General features: G+C 38.3%; 1 protein-coding gene across 4 annotated transcripts in view; it reads left to right on the plus strand.

Annotated features, from left to right (window-relative positions):
- Positions 1 to 15,685, plus strand: part of KLHDC1 (kelch domain containing 1) — a 51,026-nt gene extending 35,341 nt beyond the window's left edge. For 3 of the 4 annotated variants that reach the window (XR_014293865.1, XR_014293866.1, XR_014293867.1), the window contains exons 11-14: positions 1,896 to 1,980; positions 3,640 to 3,692; positions 8,811 to 11,264; positions 15,614 to 15,685. Coding sequence is in view for 1 of the 4 variants with exons in the window: in XM_082618627.1 (XP_082474753.1) it covers positions 1,896 to 1,980; positions 3,640 to 3,692; positions 8,811 to 8,997 (325 nt within the window). In the remaining 3 variants the exon portion in view is untranslated. Of the gene's footprint in view, positions 1 to 1,895; positions 1,981 to 3,639; positions 3,693 to 8,810; positions 12,054 to 15,613 lie in introns of those variants that run through there. The other variant, XM_082618627.1, reaches the window with a different exon arrangement.
- Positions 15,686 to 15,695: the final 10 nt, after the last annotated feature.

Genomic DNA, 15,695 nt, shown 5'->3' on the forward strand with positions numbered 1-15,695 from the left:
GTCCTATTCTGGGTCCCAGGTGCATTTGTCCTTGAATGTGTCATGATTGTTTGAGAAAACTATTTTAACAAATTGTGCATAAGCCCACTGTTTGCATTTGTGGAAATTAAATTAAAAGGATTAATGTACTAAAAATAAGGCATGTGGTAATAAAAGACGTGATAATATATAATTGTTTGGGGCATCCGATGCTTCAGCAATCTGGCTTATTAAGAAAAGTGGGACTTCCCTGGCAGTCCAGTGGTTAAGACTCCACACTCCCAATGCAGTGGGCACGGGTTCGGGGAACTAAGATCCCACATGCTGCACAGTGTGGCCAAAAAAAAAAAAAAAGTAATCAAGTACTCTCAGAGTCAATGCAATGATTCTGCAAAACTTTTAATTTATTTTCTAAAATTGAGAAATTTATGTGTACTTTTTTCTCAGACCCACAGAAACATTAAATTTTATAAAACTATAATAACATTATTTTTGGTAAATAATGTGAAATTAGAGATGGATATGAGCTGTCAGACCATTTCCAAAACAGCATTAGATGCTCTGCTTCTTTATGAAATAATTTGTTTATTTAATCACTGAGTAAATTATGCTAGTATTTTGTGTTTGCTTTTGTTAATCAGAAGTTTTTGAGCACCTGCTGGATGCAGAACACCCTATTAAGCATTTTTAAGAATATAAAATTAGATTACTCAAATTCCAGTGGTGTGCTGGTAAACAGTTAACAGTCGCTCTCCAGGAAAAACAAAACCAAAAAAAAAGAAAAGCCCTGGTTTGTAGCATTTGCTGATTTGCACCATGGCCAATGTGATATCATTGAGCATGGAGTTGATAGGCACAGTCAGCTTTACACCACTGGGGCCATTTTTGACCTTAAGGACCTTATATATAGTCTTCATAGGGAGTTAGGAGACAAATTACATCAAACAATTAAAGTAGTATATAGAACAATTTGTCTTCAAATGTGAGTTAGGAGATTATAAAATAAGCACATAAATGTTGAAAGGTGCTGAACAGAGAGGGTAACAGAGCCAATTTGGGTGGTATTTGGAACACTTCCTGGGGATTTTGAGCCTGTTTTTAAGGCTCTGAGAGAGACTTCTTATTTTAAGCCCAAGAAGCAGGGTGAACTAACAAAAGCCTAGAAAGTGGTACAAGCTTTTCTCTTAGGGAATAAATGGACTTGGCTGAAATAGAGGGTTCATTTGGGGAAAGGCAAGAATTAAAATTTATGGGAAAAAAATAGCTATTAGTCTTAAATTTTTGGTTGAGAAAAGTGACAGAGATGCTTCCTGATCAGGAAATGTCCATGGTTAAAAACAATAAATATTTGAAAAATATTATTTATCAGCTATAAGTAGCTGGAAGAGGTTAGAGACAGAGAAATAAGGAACGTGTATGGTATTCTGTACCCAGGGTGATAAGTAGTGTGACACTGTTAATGTAAGGAGAATGACCAATTGGATTTGTCCAGTGGTGGGGACCAGAGAACAGGGAAGGAAGTCAAAGTGATGAGAACAGCACCATGGCAGATAGCAATAAGAAAACTATTTTTGCAATAAGCTGATCAGTTCTTTTTTAAATTGTTTTATTTCATGATAATATCTATGAAATAAAGAGGTTAGAAAAAGGTCGGAGGATATAACAAGAAAGAGTTATTGGGAAGCCTCTCTTTCATTGAAACAATGTGATTTAATGAACCCTAGAATCTAATTCTCTAATAATTGTAGAGAAATCTTTAAAATCTAACCCCTTTGAGGATATGACAAAGGCTCAAGTTCAGTCATACCCCTTTTGAAATAGATTGAATTTTAGAGTGTGCAATTTAAAATTGGTTTATATGTAATGTACAGTTTCTTCCTTGATAGTATTTCACTGTTTATAATTTTCGATCATAGGTTATGGCACACAGCCTGTTTGGGAAAAGAAAATGAAATAATGGTATTTGGTGGGAGCAAAGATGATTTACTTTCCTTGGATACAGTAAGAAAATTTCAATTCTAAATATTTCCTCTGGGTAATTATGTTATTCAAACTAAATGGCTGTTCAAAAAGATTGTTGATACTCCCACATTGAAAAATATGGAAGGGCATGAAATGTTACACTGTTGTACGATTAATCTTAAGAATGAGTGGCTTTTGTGAAGCATTTCAGGATATTTGGGCTTTACAAATCAAAATAGGTCTATTAACTTCATTAGTCAAATTATTAAGAAGAGCTTCTAAAGGATGACTCTTCGTTTCTCTTTGACCCTCCCCATAGTCCCGAGTGTTGATAATTTTATTGAATTAAAATATTTGTACACAATATTTGGTGCATAAAAAGAATATATATATAAAGTGTATATAAACTACTAAGTATAATAATAAGTACTTGTGAAATTTGCTACCTAACTTGATAACTAGAACATTATCAATGCTAGCTTCTCCCTTCAAGAGGAAACTACTTTAGAATGTTTAAAGTGTATTTTTTTTAATTTTATGTGCCTTTTGCCACTGCTTCACTCCTGTTTTACATTTGAGTTTAAAGCATTCTAATTTTAAAATCTGATAAAACTAAAGTGAAAGGAATAAACGAGTAGCATTTGGAAAGTATTGTTCTTCCACTCCTTGCACTTTGGGAAATTCAGAGAGATGGCCACACTTACATTCTGTACATGATGGGCCAGGAGCTCAGGATTGCTCGCTCTGGTTTGCATAGGACACTTGGGAATGGCAGGCGCTGAGCCGTCAGGGATGCTCTACAATGAGACAGAGCCCACCAGAGGGCCCCAGTGCCCTTTCACCTCTTCAGGCGTAGTTATCTCCAGAGTTGTTCCTATGGAGTGGTGAACCCTGAGATAAGGTGGCTTTTCTCCAGGGAATTTGGTTTATTTTAAGGTTCTGAGGCCTCCAACTTAAATGTTATGTGTAGTGAAAGTTTTAGAACTTTCTTTGGCTGAGAATTCAGTGCTTCAATAAAAGATTAAAACTACAACTTTACCTAAAAAGCAACTTTTGTGGTTTGTCTTCTTTTTCTTGGCACTAGAAATCTTTAGTTAGGATACAAAGTTTATCATTAAAATATGAATTCTGATTAAAATCATGATCATAAATTATGAAATCTAAAGACCTATTTGAAAATATTAGAAAAATTTTCTGCTGACTCCTCCACATTAACTTTTAGATGAGAGAGTCATTATTCAAAAAATCTTCTGGATCTGTGATTTTCAAATTAGGAATTCCCAGAGAATCTGTCACCTGGAAAAGGGGAACAGAATAAAGAGATTTTAAAATAAGTCATTTGGAAGAAAAAAGTTCTGCTTAAAAACCAAAAAACTTGAAAACCACTACTATTCTCATTTTGAAACCACTGTCTTAAAGGGAAAACATGTTTCTAATTTTAAAATTTGCAGTTATATAGGGTGTGGTTAGGTAGAAGTTTGGTCACTGAAAAAATGGTAACCACGTATCTAAAGTTTGTGTAGCTATCAGGTATGTGTATATTTGTGTGTGTGTGTGTGTGTGTGTATGTGTGTGTGAATAGAGATTTATTTGCTGCTTTACATAATTTCTTTTACATTTATAAAATAAAAATATTTGATTATTGATGTATTTTATTTTTATCAAAAGTCTTGATAACTCCTTTTTTGTGTTGATTAGGGTCATTGTAATGATTTATTGATCTTTCAAACACAGCCTTATTCACTACTCAGGTAAGAAAATTCATTACTTTAAAACATATATGTTATTAATGTATGATAATTTCTTTCTTCTTCCTTTTTGGGAAACGTTATAATATTTTTCAGGTAGATTATTACTTGAATTTAAGTTTACATCTTCCTAAGAGTATAATAAAATTTGTAATGATGAACCATATACCAATGTGATTTTTAAAAATTAAAATATAGAGTATAGTCACATTTTTGTTTTGTTTGTAAAACTGAATTTAGTTCATGTAGGAATGTTAAACATACTGTATTTCCTTGATTCTAGGCCTGACTTTTTTCATATTTTAACTTTTCTGAAATCAGAGTGTGTCTAGTAATAGACACACATATATATGAATTTAGTTTAGTAGAATTTCTTATTTTAACCCCAAAGTTGTTATTAAATCGGTGGTATGACTTACAGTGTATTAGCTGATATGCTTTTAATTTAAAAGGAATATATACAAAGTTTAGTGGGTGGATTGTGGAGCAAGCCCCTATTTCTGCCTGTGAGAGTCAGGAGGAGGGATTTGAGTGAAGAAGAAGTTGTCTAGTGAGCACGTGTGGGTATTTTATGCAGCAGGGATAACAGGGGTGAAGGCATGGGACAGAGGGAGGGAGGGGAAGAGAGAGACAGAGGAGCTCACATGCTCTGTGTCAAGGAGTGTGCTATAACTTCTAGACGTTCCACAGCTTAAACCACATGAAAACCATAGCTCAAACTGGACATTCCTGAAGTCTTTCTTAGCCACTCCTTCTGTAACTGCTGTGGTTTCCAAACTTGTCTGGACATCAGAATCTCATGGGGATCTTCAAGAAATATTGATGCCTGTGTTCCAACCCCACAGATTGTGATTTGATTGGTCTGAGGTATGGTCTGTACTTTGGGATTTTTGAAAGTACCGAAGATAATCCCATTGTGCAAAGTTTAGAAATAACTGGTGGAATGATTTATCCTGCCTTGTATTGTTACTTAACTTCTGTTGTGAACATAACCACTTTCCTTAAGTAGATTACAAGTTCTTTTTTTTTTTTTTGCTTTATAACAAATTTAATCAGTTATACATATACATATGTTCCCATATCCCCTCCCTTTTGCGTCTCCCTCCCACCCTCCCTATCCCACCCCTCCAGGCGGTCACAAAGCACCGAGCTGATCTCCCTGTGCTATGTGGCTGCTTCCCACTAGCTATCTACCTTACGTTTGGTAGTGTATATATATCCATGCCGCTCTTTCACTTTGTCACAGCTTACCCTTCCCCCTCCCCATATCCTCAAGTCCATTCTCTAGTAGGTCTGTGTCTTTATTCCTGTCTTACCCCTATGTTCTTCATGACATTTTTTTTTCTTAAATTCCATATATATGTGTCAGCATAGAGTATTTGTCTTTCTCTTTCTGACTTACTTCACTCTGTATGACAGACTCTAGGTCCGTCCACCTCATTACAAATAGCTCAATTTCATTTCTTTTTATGGCTGAGTAATATTCCATTGTATATATGTGCCACATCTTCTTTATCCATTCATCCGATGATGGACACTTAGGTTGTTTCCATCTCCGGGCTATTGTAAATAGGGCTGCTATGAACATTTTGGTACATGTCTCTTTTTGAATTATGGTTTTCTCAGGGTATATGCCCAGTAGTGGGATTGCTGGGTCATATGGTAGTTCTATTTTTAGTTTTTTAAGGAACCTCCATACTGTTCTCCATAGTGGCTGTACCAATTCACATTCCCACCAGCAGTGCAAGAGCGTTCCTTTTTTTCCACACCCTCTCCAGCATTTATTGTTTCTAGATTTTTTGATGATGGCCATTCTGACTGGTGTGAGATGATATCTCATTGTAGTTTTGATTTGCATTTCTCTAATGAGCAAAGATGTTGAGCATCCTTTCATGTGTTAGATTACAAGTTCTTTATATGCAGGGATCAATAAATATAATATTTGGGTGCCTAGTATGGGAAGGCACTGTGCTGTGAAATGAAAAGCCATGACCTTTCCCTGAAATTGCTAAGAATATAGAAGGCAGGCTTTCAAACAACTATTATAGAAAAATAAAATTGCTTTAAGAGGAACATGTACAAAGTTCATAAGAATACTGGAGAAGAAGGCCCTTGGTTAAGATAGCAAAGGTTAGGGAAGTCTTTGCAGAGGAAGAAGAGTCCGAGACAAGAATTTGCTGTGAACAAGCAGTGCAAAGGTGTTAGTGCAAGATATATATATCTTGCACTAACATGCTTATATATATATATATATGAGCATGGTGTGTTCTGGAAACTGAATTCTTGAGTATTCCTGGGACATAAGTATGAGATGAGGAATTGTAAGAAATGAGGCTGGATAAGAAATCAGAAACTGTATGTCATCTAGCACCTGTGTCTCTCATGCACAAGAGTTTACATTATCTTGTAGGAGGTCAGGAAGCATTGAAAAATTTGGAACAGAGGAATAAGATGATCATATTATAAGTTATAAAGTTTCTTTGGCAACAGCGTAGATGAGAAATTGGAGGGATAAGTGACTGTGTTAGGAAGTTAGTAGAGACTGTTGCATTGATCAGGAACAAAGTGAGGGTCTGATTTAGAAAGTGGCAGTGGGGCTGGAGAAGGGAGGGAGGTAGAGATATTTAGCAGGCTGAATGGACTTGGTAGTTGAATGGATGCTAGGGGATAAAAGAGGAAAGAATTAGTGATAGAGTATGGAGAAGGCATTGGGTTTGCAGGTGGGATGGGGTAGAAATGATGAGCTTGGTTTTGGACATATTGAGCTTGAAGTGCTTATGGGACTTGCAACAGAGCTTTCCATTAAATAGTTACTAACTGAATAAATGGAGCAAGGTCCAGGCTAGACATAAAGATTTAAGAATCACTAGAGTATGCATGGGTATGGGTTAGCTCTGCCCAGGAAGAGTTTTGAGAGTAAGGGTGAAGCCAACGACTGAGCATTAAGAACTCATAACATTTGAAGAGAAGGTAGAGGACAAGGAGGCACAAGAGAGTGACCAGAGTTAGAGGTGAAGCAGGAGATAACGGGAGCACAAAAACTGAGGGAGGAGAGAACTGAAGATGGAGCATCTGCTTACTGTAAGGAGGTCGCGGAACATCTGGATTGACAAGTGCCGTGGAGTTTGGCGACACTAAGACGTTGGTAAGGTAAAGGGGGAAGCCAGGATGACTTCTGGGGACGAGCACCACGACCCGGGAAGCAGTGAGCATATTTGTTTCTGTGCTCAGGGAAGAAGCCATCGGGGACTAAGTTGTTGGAAACAGAATAAATGAATGGAGTAGGCTCTTGAGGAGGTCGATTTTAGCAAACAGGTAATAGAATTATCCCTTGACTGGAGGAAGGGATAATAATAATGGCGAAAGAAGGAAGTATAGCTATAAAAATAGATGAATTTCTTTGTTGGGGGCAGGGCACTGAGAAGGTTTTGGCTGATGGTGAGGTCGTCTGATGAGGAGGAGGAGAAGAAAAGATATGAACTTAAGGAGGGCGATGAAGACGTGACATAGCCGCTGAGGTGACTGGGGGCGGGATGCTGCCGAGGGATGTGTAACATCGTAGTGCCGAGCACTCAGGAGGGCTCAGCGGAGATGGAACAAAATCGATATGCAGGGGCTTCCCTGGTGGCGCAGTGGTTGAGAGTCCGCCTGCCGATGCAGGGGACATGGGCTCGTGCCCTGGTCCAGAAGATCCCACGTGCCGCGGAGCGGCTGGGCCCGTGAGCCATGGCCGCTGAGCCTGCGTGTCCGGAGCCTGTGCTCCGCAACGGGAGAGGCCACAACAGTGAGAGGCCCACGTACCGCAAAAAAAAAAAAAAAAAATCGATATTCAGCGGGCCACGTCTGCAGAAATGTGGTTTTCTCCAGCCGCACTAAGAAGCCTGGTTGCAAGCGCAGAAAGGAGATGGCTGAGTTTATCCGTGGTTGAAGTTTAGCCAGGATGGCATAACAGAGGGACAGTGAAGAAGGAGATGAAAATTGCTGGCAGGAAAATGAAGTGCATGTGGACAGGAACGTGCACATGGATGCACTATGAAGTGCATGTGGACAGGCCGGATAGGAAAGAAAGTCACAACCGGAGGGGTCTTATTATTTGGAGAACCGGGAAGAGTCAAAGGAGTAAAGGGGTGTAAGAGTTAAAAAGATACAGGCTTATGGTCCAAGAGGAGGATATGGAAGTTTAAGATTTCAGAGGTGGAACTGTCCTGAGTAAGGTCGTAAGAGTAAAAAGGGTTTTCCACACAGATGCTAAAATCAGTCAAGAGACAAGACTATGATGAGTCCAGGGCCAGAATCCTCAGCGATGGCGGAAGGTTAATAGATGGCAACACCTGACGGCAAAATGATCGCAGCCTGGAAGCAGCAGTGAGGGGCGAGAATACATACTAATATTGGCTCCTGACTGTGAAAACGGAGCTGAGGGGAAATTTGTCCTCTTTTCTCCAGAAGGCTGCACACAAAGCAATTTTCTTAGATTTCACTTAAAGCAAAGACAGAAAGTCACAGGAAGCCGGGGTGTTTGTAGACACAGCTGGTGTTCCAAAAAGCAGAAAGGAGAGGTTTGGAAAGGGAGATAAGCAGTGATAGGGAAGATGAACCATTATAGAAATGAGAGAAAGAGCAAAGACAGACTGCATGTGCCTGCCTTTGAGGCTGGGACTCAGGGTGGCTGTCAGACCAGTGCAGTCATTTCTGGAGCGGGTACGGGGAGGGCCGGGTCACATGGTATAAAATGGACGCCAGGTGCTGCATCTTGGGTTGATGGAAGAAGAAGACAGCCTGCAGAGAGGAGTAAATTGTTATTGGGTTGGAAGGGTGTAAAAAGGGGTCTGCTTCAGACTAACCTGCTTCAAAATTAAGTCTGAATCTTTTTTACTTAAAAGAACATTATGCATGGTAAGTTGTACCTGGATTTTGGTCAGATATGGTCCCCATGCTATAAAAATATACAATTACTGTGGTGCTCTGGAAAGAATATATATCCTGTCATGTTCCAAACAATACCAGGGGAGTACATAATCGTGTAAAATTTTTATAGTTTTATTTTTCATATTACTTACCTATAAATATTTTATAAGTTCAGGTTCAAAAACTAATAATTCTGTTATGTTTTGTTTACAGGTCATGCCTTGACTGCATTGGTAAAAATGCTATAATTTTAGAAAGTCAGATATCTTTATTACCTCCTAAACTTCTCCAACAAGTACTCAAAAAAATAACATTTTGGACTGCAGTTAATCACCGAGAAGAACAAAGAGCCCAAAAAGAAGAAACAGAAAATAAGTATCAGTGGATCAGTAGCAATTAAGTTGTTATATACTCTATGTATTTAATATGTTTAAACATTTTAATCAGACTGTATATTTACCCCCCAGATTGGAGGCTTTATTTAGAAGATAAAATTTGAAACAAAAATTCTATGTTAAACTGATTGTATGGCATGAGATATATAGGAAGAAGATGTTAATGGCAGATTAATTTGTATTTATATTTGTAAATTAACGTAAATTAATTTCCTTATAAGCTGCAGAAAAAAAAAGCTACTTTCTGAAAGTAAGTATAATTGTAAGAGACTTTAACTCACTGTGTCTTCTTTACTGGAAAGATTATACAAATTTGAGGAGAATAAGAAATTACCCCAAGGACTTTAGAGATTCCCCAACCTAAAGATAGATAGATAGATAAAAACACCTCATATCAACGTTCAGAAAGAATAGATTTTTCTCAAGTCACTTTAAAATTACATAAAGCTTCCCATTAAATGACTCAGTTATTTAAAGAACTTCTCCTGAACTAACTAATACAGCTGGCCAAAATGATAAAATAGGCAAGCACTGCTATGGGATTAAATATTGAACTCCTACCCTTTTAGCACTTATCTAGTAAAGTATTCTTCCTCACCTTTGAGTAGGGGAATAAATGTCTTCAATTGTTTTTCTGTTACCTCTGAGTTGTTAGTTTGTCCCATTTTATATGTGTATAAAGACCATGTTTGAAAGTGTCTAAAGTGGAGATTTATTTGTGATACAAGCTTTGAAATATTGAGAGGCAGTATAGTTATTAACTTTAGAGACACCTGAAGATACATTTTTCCTTGGGGGAATACTTCTAAAGTAACTTTCAGTGAATTATGAAATGGGATGATAACCTAGTAATTTGCCTTTCTAGAAACCCCTCATTTTGGCCCACACCATTCTACAGAGTTGGTGCTCAAGACCCAGGATGTTCAAAATATGTTATCTTCCCATTTCTTTTCAATATTAACTGCCTATAAAGAAATGGAACATGAATATTTATCTTTATGTTCTTTAAATTGTACTTTTGCCATGGTTAAGAAGTTGTTCACATATCACAGTTGTACCCATCCATTGAATTACTAATAACAAGGAATTACTAACAATTTGGTATATAAAATTACTGTCTACCATACCACCATGCACGTTGACTCTGAAATTTAAAATGTTGGAGTAAATATATTTCTGTATTGAAGTGCATGTATAATTTATAATGAAAATTACAGTAGTTTATAGATCTCACTACATTGTAGAGATATATTTTATATATATGTACTGTCTTTTAGACGTGTAAAGCTTCTATTTATGTATTGAAATATTTTGTGTTTACATTTTATTTATTATACAAACTATATAGAATTACTATTTTCCTAGTTTTGTTAGTGTGAACCAGTCATTAGAATTGATTGTGTAAACAATATTTCAGTGTAAGTTTTCATTTTTTCTTACTATTTTCAGGCTGAATAACAGATTTAGAAAGTGAATCTCATAGGTAATATGGGTCTTAGAAGTAATATTTTATTACTGTGAACTTCAGTATTTGGCATTCTATAAGGAAAAAATATCAAAACATATTAGACAGTGATAGATGACACTGAGTGGGATGAACACTTTTTAAAATGGCTTCTGGTTTGTGTGAATGCCTTCTCTAGCCTCTTAGAGAAGCACTTCTGTTTTTAAATGGTTTACCTAAACACTAAAAGTTAGATTAACCCCCTCAAAACACACACTCTTCGTTTAGGCTTCAAGAGAATGAAAATCTATATATTATTTATGGCACACAAAACTGGTACTCTTCTTATTTGACTTAATATATTGTACTGCTTCAAAAAGTTATATGTCCTGAGGTAGCCCCACAGTAGGAGTGGCAGGGAATTCTAATCTGATCTTCAATTTCCAAAACTTGGCTTATAGCAGGGCTTCCCTGCTATTAGGAGATGTAGAAATTCTGCGAGCTGGCAAAGCCAGTTTTGAAGATCCCTAGTCAAGCAGTATTCATTCCTCACTTCTTAGCACTTATGGTTCACTATCAACTTCTGTGTTGTTGACCTGTGCAGTGTATAGGAACCCAAGGCAACATCAGCCTCATAACTTTATCTCTTAACTCTCCCTTACGGGTTCTCTGTTTGAAAGATGACTCTAGAGGGTTGACTTTTTTTTTTTTTTTCAGGTGGTTCACAAAATAGGTTTCCAGTCTGATTCTCAAGGAAAAAGAATTTCTGGCCATCTTTATTATGTGTATCAGGATATTCTTCCAGTTGTCAGGAAGGATTCTTTTGAGGTATTACCATTTTTAGAATGATATAGTAAATGGCATATCAAAGTTAGTGTACATTTTTTATAGATCGTATCTTTGCATAAGCACATTTTAAAAAATTATTAGCCTTTTGATAGAAGCTTAAAAATATTCTTTAGAACTTCATACTGTCAGCCCAGGAACAAAGTGATGTTTTCACCAATACATTATTTATATGTATGTATGTGTGAGAGAGAAATAAAATAAACTCACTAAGATAGAATAATTTTCAGGGTAGTACATAGTGTCTGAAAAATTAAAATTTTGATTTCAGAACACTTCACAGGAAAAGAAACAGTTTTAAGAAACAAATAGTACCCCATTCCCACTTTTTTTTGGTGCCTGTTTTTTCATTGTATTAATGTGATTCTATTGGAATTTCCAATTTGATGAAGTTATCAAACGGTCCAGCATGTGGGTGCAGCAAGAACATTTTTTAAATCACCCAAGTAATTGACTGAATGTTTGTATCCCCACAAAATTCATATGTTGAAACCCTAATCCCCAATGTGATGGTTTTTGGAGGTGGTGTCTTTGGGAGGTAGTTAGGTTTAGATGAGGTCATGAGGGTGGGGACCCCATGATGGGATTAGTGTACTTATAAGAAGAAGAAGAGACCAGAGCTCTCCTTCTCTGTCCCTATCACATGAAGATGCAATGAGAAGGCAGCCATCTGCAAGGCAGGAAGAGGGCCCTCATTAAGAACCAAGTCTGTCAGCACCTTGATCTTGGACTTCCCAGCCTCTAGAACTGTGAGAAATAAATGTCTGTTGTTTAAGCCATCCAGTCTATGGTATTTTGTTATAGCTGCCTGAGCTAAGACACCTCTGAGGTCCACAGTTTACATTAGAGTTCAGTCTTGGTGGTGTACATTTTATGGGTTTAGACAAATGTGTAGTAACATGTATCTACCTTTATAGCAGCAGTCCCCAACCTTTTTGGCACCAGGGACCAGCTGGTTTCGTGGAAGACAATTTTTCCACAGATGGGGGGTGGGGGAGGATGGTTCAGGCGGTAATGTGAGCGATGGGGAGCGATGGGGGGCAGCAGGTGAAGCTTCGCTCGCTCACCAGCCACTCACCTCCTGCTGTGAGGACTGGTACTGGTCTGTGGCCCGGGGGTTGGGCACCCCTGCTTTATGGTATCATACAGACTAGTTGCACTGCCTAAAAATCCTACGTGCTCTGCCCATTCATTCCTCCCTCCCCACTAAACCTGGCAACCATGGATATTTTATTGTCTTCATAGTTTTGTCTTTTCCATAATGTTATACAGTTAGAATTAAACAGTATGTATCCTTTTCAGATTGGCTTATTTCATTAGTAATATGCATTTAAGTTTCCTCCATGTCTTTTCATGGCTTGAAAAGATGGCTCATTTCTTTTCAGCACTGAATAATATTCCATTGTCTCAATGTACCAGTAATTTTTTTACAATTTTCTATGTAGACAATTGTGTGTCTATGATTTATCATGAACAAAAGTGGTTTTATTTCTTCCTTCCCAACCTTTTGTTTCCTCTTCTTGTCTTACTGCATTAGCTAGGTCATCCAGTAGGATGTTGAAAAGTGGTGGTGAGAGGGGATCCTTCCCTTGTTCCTGATCTTAGTAAGAAAGCCTCTAGTTCTCATCATTAAGGATAATATATATTTTTTTATTTATTTATTTTTGGCTGTGTTGTGTCTTCATTGCTGCACACGGGCTTTCTCTAGTTGCGGCGAGTGGGCGCTACTCTTAGTTGCGGTGCGTGGGCTTCTCATTGTGGTGGCTTCTCTTGTTGCAGAGTGCAGGCTTCAGTAATTGTGGCACGTGGGCTCAGTAGTTGTGGCTCACAGACTCTAGAGCGCAGGCTCAGTAGTTGTGGCGCATGGGCTTAGTTGCTCCGCGGCATGTGGGATCTTCCCGGACCAGGGCTTGAACCTGTGTCCCCTGCATTGGCAGGCAGATTCTTAACCACTGCACCACCAGGGAAGCCCAAGGATAATAATAATTGTAGGTTTCTTTGTAGATGTTCCTTATCAGGTTAAGGAAGTTCCTCTCTATTCCTAGTTTGCTGAGAGCTTTTTTTTGTTGTCATCATGAATACGTGTTGGATATTGTTTAATGCTTTTTCTTCATCTATTGTAATCATGTGATTTTTCTTCTTTAGCTTGTTGATACGGTGGATTACATTGGTTGACTTTTTTAAAATTAATTAATTTATTTATTTTTGGCTGCGTTGGGTCTTCGCTGCTGCGTGCGGGCTTTTCTCTAGTTGCAGTGAGCGGGGGCCACTCCTTGCTGTGGTGCACGGGCTTCTCATTGTGGTGGCTTCTCTTGTTGTGGAGCACAGGTTCTAGGCATGCGAGCTTCAGTAGTTGGGGCACGTGGGCTCAGTAGTTGTGGCTTTCGGGCTTAGCTGCTCTGTGACGTGGGATCTTCCTGGACCAGGGCTCCAACCCGTGTCCCCGGCATTGGCAGGCAGATTCCCAACCACTGCGCCACACGGGAAGTCCCACACTGGTTGATTTTTGCATGTTGAATCAGTCTTGTCTACCTGGGATAAGTCCCACTTGGTTGTGGTATATAATTCTTTTTTAATATTTTGGATTTGATTTGCTAATATTTTGTTGAGGGTTTTGGCATATATATTCATGAGAGATATTGGTCTGTTGTTTTCTTGTGATGTCTTTGTCTGGTTTTGGTATTAGGGTAATACTGGTTTCAGAATGGGTTAGGAAGTATTCTCTCTGCTTCTGTCTTCTCAAAGAGATTGTAGATAATTTCTTCCTTAAATGTTTGTTAGAATTTATCCATGGACCCATCTGGGCCTGTTGCTTTCTGTTTTGGAAGGCTATTATTGATTAAATTTCTTTAATAGATATAGGCCTGTTCAGATTATCTGTTCTTATATGAGTTTTGGCAGATTGTGTCTGTCAAGGAATCGGACCATTTCATCTAGTTTATCAAATATATAGGCATAGCGTTCTTCATAATATTTCTTTATTATCTTTTTAATGTCCATGGGATCTATAGTGATGTCCTGTTTCATTTCTGATATTAGTAATTTGTGTCTTTTTTTCTTAGTTAGCCTGGCTAGAAGTTTATTGATTTCATTATCTATTCAAAGGACGAGCTTTTGGTTTTATTGCTTTTCTCTATTGATTTCCTGTTTTCAGTTTCATTGGTTTCTTTCTTTTCATCATTTCATTATTTTTCTTCCTCTTATTTTGGATTTAATTCGTTCCTCTTTTCTAGCTTCCTAAGATGTAAACTTAAGTGATTGATTTTAGATCTTTCTTCTTCTCTAATATATGCACTCACTGCTATAAATTTCTCAGTACTGTTTTTACCCACCCCGCAAATTTTGATAAGTTGTAAACACAGGGGCAGTGGCTGGGGAAGAAATTACATACTCCGAAAATTGTAGTGAGAAAAGCCTTTTGATGTTGTTGTTTGAAGTATTCCTTCTACATAATGGTCCCAGCGTGAAGATGGGGAAGGGAGAGGATAATAAAGCACACTCCACTCACCAAATACATCCAAGTATAGAGGCACCATTAGATTAGGGATTTAAGATGCAGTCTAGTCTAACCCCGTTTTACAGGTGAGAAATCAAATTTAGATTACAATGATTCTTAATTTTCTCTTGACCTAATTGAAAAGTATCATATTAAATGTAAGTGAAAACAGTATCTGTGTGAACAGGATTCATTTCCCTTCCTGAAGGCTTGGGTGGTGAAGGTTTCTTAAAAGTATCATATTAAATGTAAGCGAAAACAGTATCTGTGTGAACAGGATTCATTTCCCTCCTTGAAGGCTTGGGTGGTGAAGGTTTCTGAAAAGTATCATATCAATTGTATCATATTAATTGTAAGCGAAAACAGTATCTGTGTGAACAGGATTCATTTTCCTCCCTGAAGGCCTGGGTGGTGAAGGTTTCTGAGACAGTTTTTGAGCACAGTTTTCCAAACTGGGTGGAGGATGCAGCAGTAAATTAAGATTTCAGTTGAACCAAAAGACCTTAAAGAGAGATGTCGTGAACCGCTCTGCAAAACAGTCGGGGTGGCACGCAATCCCAGAGATGCCACGCGCACCAAGCGGCACCTCCGCCGGGAAGCCACCCAGCAATAGGGGTGGAACCACCTGGGAGAGGAGAGGAGCCACCCCCACCCCTTGTCCTCGGGAAGACAGGGCACTGACTCTGGAGACCCTGAGACCAGAAACTTGCTAGTTAAGCAATTTGCTACCCCTTTCCCGGCTGTGAACCCTTTGAGAACATCCCTCAATCAAACAAGGCCTTCTGGGAAGAAACATTTTTTGCGAGAATCTGGCTAATTCAGCATATCCTTGTAGTGAAGGGACGCGCGGAGTGTGCGTGGAAGTTCCTCCAGCTTCTGCGCACAGACTTCGGCGGGAGAAGAAGAGGGCGGGGCGC

The sequence above is a fragment of the Mesoplodon mirus genome (genome assembly GCF_964341445.2).
Source record: "Mesoplodon mirus genome assembly, chromosome: 4".
Classification (NCBI taxonomy): Eukaryota; Metazoa; Chordata; class Mammalia; order Artiodactyla; family Ziphiidae; genus Mesoplodon; species Mesoplodon mirus.